Source organism: Solanum lycopersicum, chromosome 2, assembly GCF_036512215.1.
Source record: "Solanum lycopersicum chromosome 2, SLM_r2.1".
Lineage (NCBI taxonomy): Eukaryota > Viridiplantae > Streptophyta > Magnoliopsida > Solanales > Solanaceae > Solanum > Solanum lycopersicum.
In genome coordinates, this window is record NC_090801.1 from 55,166,145 (window position 1) to 55,168,613 (window position 2,469).

The 2,469-nt window shown below is 27.8% G+C and overlaps 1 protein-coding gene across 1 annotated transcript; it reads right to left on the minus strand.

The window, feature by feature from the left end:
* Positions 1-267: 267 nt before the first annotated feature.
* LOC138341773 (protein PHLOEM PROTEIN 2-LIKE A9-like) lies at positions 268-2,110 on the minus strand. The gene is made up of 3 exons (XM_069293518.1): positions 1,046-2,110; positions 841-917; positions 268-727 (listed from the first exon to the last, which is right to left on the minus strand). Exons 1-3 carry the CDS (start codon positions 1,100-1,102, stop codon positions 367-369), a joined length of 495 nt encoding a protein of 164 aa, XP_069149619.1. The 5' UTR covers positions 1,103-2,110; the 3' UTR covers positions 268-366.
* Positions 2,111-2,469: the final 359 nt, after the last annotated feature.

The following is a 2,469-nucleotide window of genomic DNA, read 5'->3' on the forward strand; positions in this document are numbered from 1 at the left end:
CATTGTATTCAAAGTTATTGAAGTCTTTAACAACATCAAGTGTTGATTATAAATACATAATATGCTATGTTATTGCTACTAATAATATAAAGTCAATTATATTATTGTAGAAAAATTATTTATTTATTGCGATGAATATTTTAAACTTTTTCTAGTGATACTATAGTAAAATTGTATATATGTAATATAGTAATTAGTGTGTCGGGGGGGCGCAAACTTGAAACAAATAAAAGAACAAACGTAAATCTAAATTAATTGAAGTTATAATTGAGTTTAACATATGAGTTTCATTTATGATATAACAATAATCGACAAATTATTTTGGTCCTACAATTTTCTTTGTAGTACAACTAAATCAATATCTAGCTAGATCTCTGTCAAGTTTACTGAATGGATTTTGAGACCTCCTTTCCACTTTTTGTTCCAAACTTCATACAATCCAAAATAAATCTTATCAGTATTGTTCCCTTTTCCTTTTATGATAGTAATAGTTTCTGATATCATCTTTTTGTCATTAGTCTTAGTTGCCAAATTTACCTTTCTCCATTGAGTATTATCTCCCCATTTAGCCATAAGATATATTGGTGAGTTGTTCCAACCGAACGCATCAGTCATCAATGACATTGTAAATTCAATGTTGTATGATGTTTTCTTTGTTATATTAATATCGTCGATGCAACCAGTTACTTCCAACCAATTTACCTGTATAAGTTCTGCATCATCCTTTCTGTAATTCAAATAGATTTAAAAACAGTGTCAGCTTGTAAGGTAGTACATATATATGTAGTAGCACACATTTAATTTATACGACTTAGATTTTGTTCACCAATTAACTCTTACTCGTATTTTGGTAACTTCCAAAAGCGTTTCTCATTTCCCCAAACAATACTAAGAGCTTTCGGATAAACTATATAACCCTGCGAGCAATGAAAATAACAATAGCAAATTTTAAAACATAAACTCGAACACAAGTATAATGCCCAAAGGGAAGTAGAACAAGAATTGCGAATATTGGAAGAAACTAATGGATGAAATTTTGCTCTACCTTTTGTGTTTTAGAGAATGTGTGGTTGCCTTGATAGTGAAGAGATCTTGAAGCCATTTGATTTGTACTAATTACTCACAAAGTTACAAAGAATAATGTGTAGATTTAAGTGATATGTGATATGTATATATAGAGATGAAATGCATGCACTAAGCCAAATTAAAAGGAGAAATTGGGGAATCAACTAATAGTCAAAAAGGAATGTCACATGCACTGTCCAAATAATATATTTCTTGAATGAAATGTTTTAGTTATTCATTATATCGGATTACTTTATGCACTAATTAGAATCTATGGGCTGAGCTAGTTGCCACCTGAATACGAGTTTAACGAATTCAAATAACTTTTACTTAAAGTTTTAATATATTTGTATTAAAGAAAAACTCATTAATCAAACAGCTTTTATTCATTCATATATTTAGAAAATATTCTATAATTAGTCAAAAATTGGATACGTAAAACTAGAAGTCTAGAACCGTCCTTTGTTTATGTAATGGATTCCAGTAATTACCTTGACTTAATTAATCGGATTAATTATAGAAATTCCACTTTTAGTTACTTGCTGTCATTATTCCCTACAAGTTTTGCAAATTTTCGAAATTTCTCATTTTTTTCTTAAGTCAAATATATCATTAATGTATCCCGACCTTCTTTTTAATGTGTCGTCGCATGTATCCGACCATCTTTTTAATATATCAGCGCTTTAATTTTTTGGCCATTAATGTTTCTGTTTCTTTTTTTAAAATGTATTAGCGTTTGTATTATTGTATCTGTTTGAGGGATTGCTATAGTTATAAAACTTTTAAGAGGTAAATTATAATTTTACCTTGAAAGTATGTAATTTCTGTAATTTGCCCTTAATTAATTTGTCGTCCAAATTTGACTTTTCTACTTAATTAATCTTGTGAGTAATGTCTTTCTAAAATTGATTTTTTTTTTTTTTTGCTTTAATTGTGTTTATTTATATTTATGGAATCCGATTTGGTCAGAAGATATGGAGGCAAATGATCAATTTTATGACTATGCCGACAGAGAGCATAATAGTAATGGCCTAAGTTAAATTTGACCAAAATTAAATTAGTTGCATTAAAGGTGATGTTTTTTAATAACGAAAAAGAAAAAAGAATATGGAGTTGCTTTACAATATTAGATATTGTTCAATGAACAATATTAGTTGAAAGATGATAATTCTAGAGAACACATTGATAACTAATAAAAACGTGTTCATGAAAGCAAAAGTTGATGCACTTAATTTGTTATGTGACATACAACACCGATTTATTAGTTCTTTTAATATTACTTATATCATTGCTATTTCGAGTCTTTTCATTTTGATTTCCATTGTCATCTATACGTTTTTTATGCTTTAATTATATATTAATTATCTTTTTAATAGATAATTGAGTATTTTTAATCAAACATAT

What these genes read in the sequence shown, in the direction of transcription:
- LOC138341773 (XM_069293518.1), bottom strand. Translation starts at nt 1,102, where the DNA reads ATGGCTTCAAGATCTCTTCACTATCAAGGCAACCACACATTCTCTAAA. An exon ending in CATTCTCTAAAACACAAAAG is followed by an intron (nt 918 to 1,045) that starts GTAGAGCAAAAT and finishes CATTGCTCGCAG; the next exon opens with GGTTATATAGTTTATCCGAA. An exon ending in TGGAAGTTACCAAAATACGA is followed by an intron (nt 728 to 840) that starts GTAAGAGTTAAT and finishes TTTGAATTACAG; the next exon opens with AAAGGATGATGCAGAACTTA.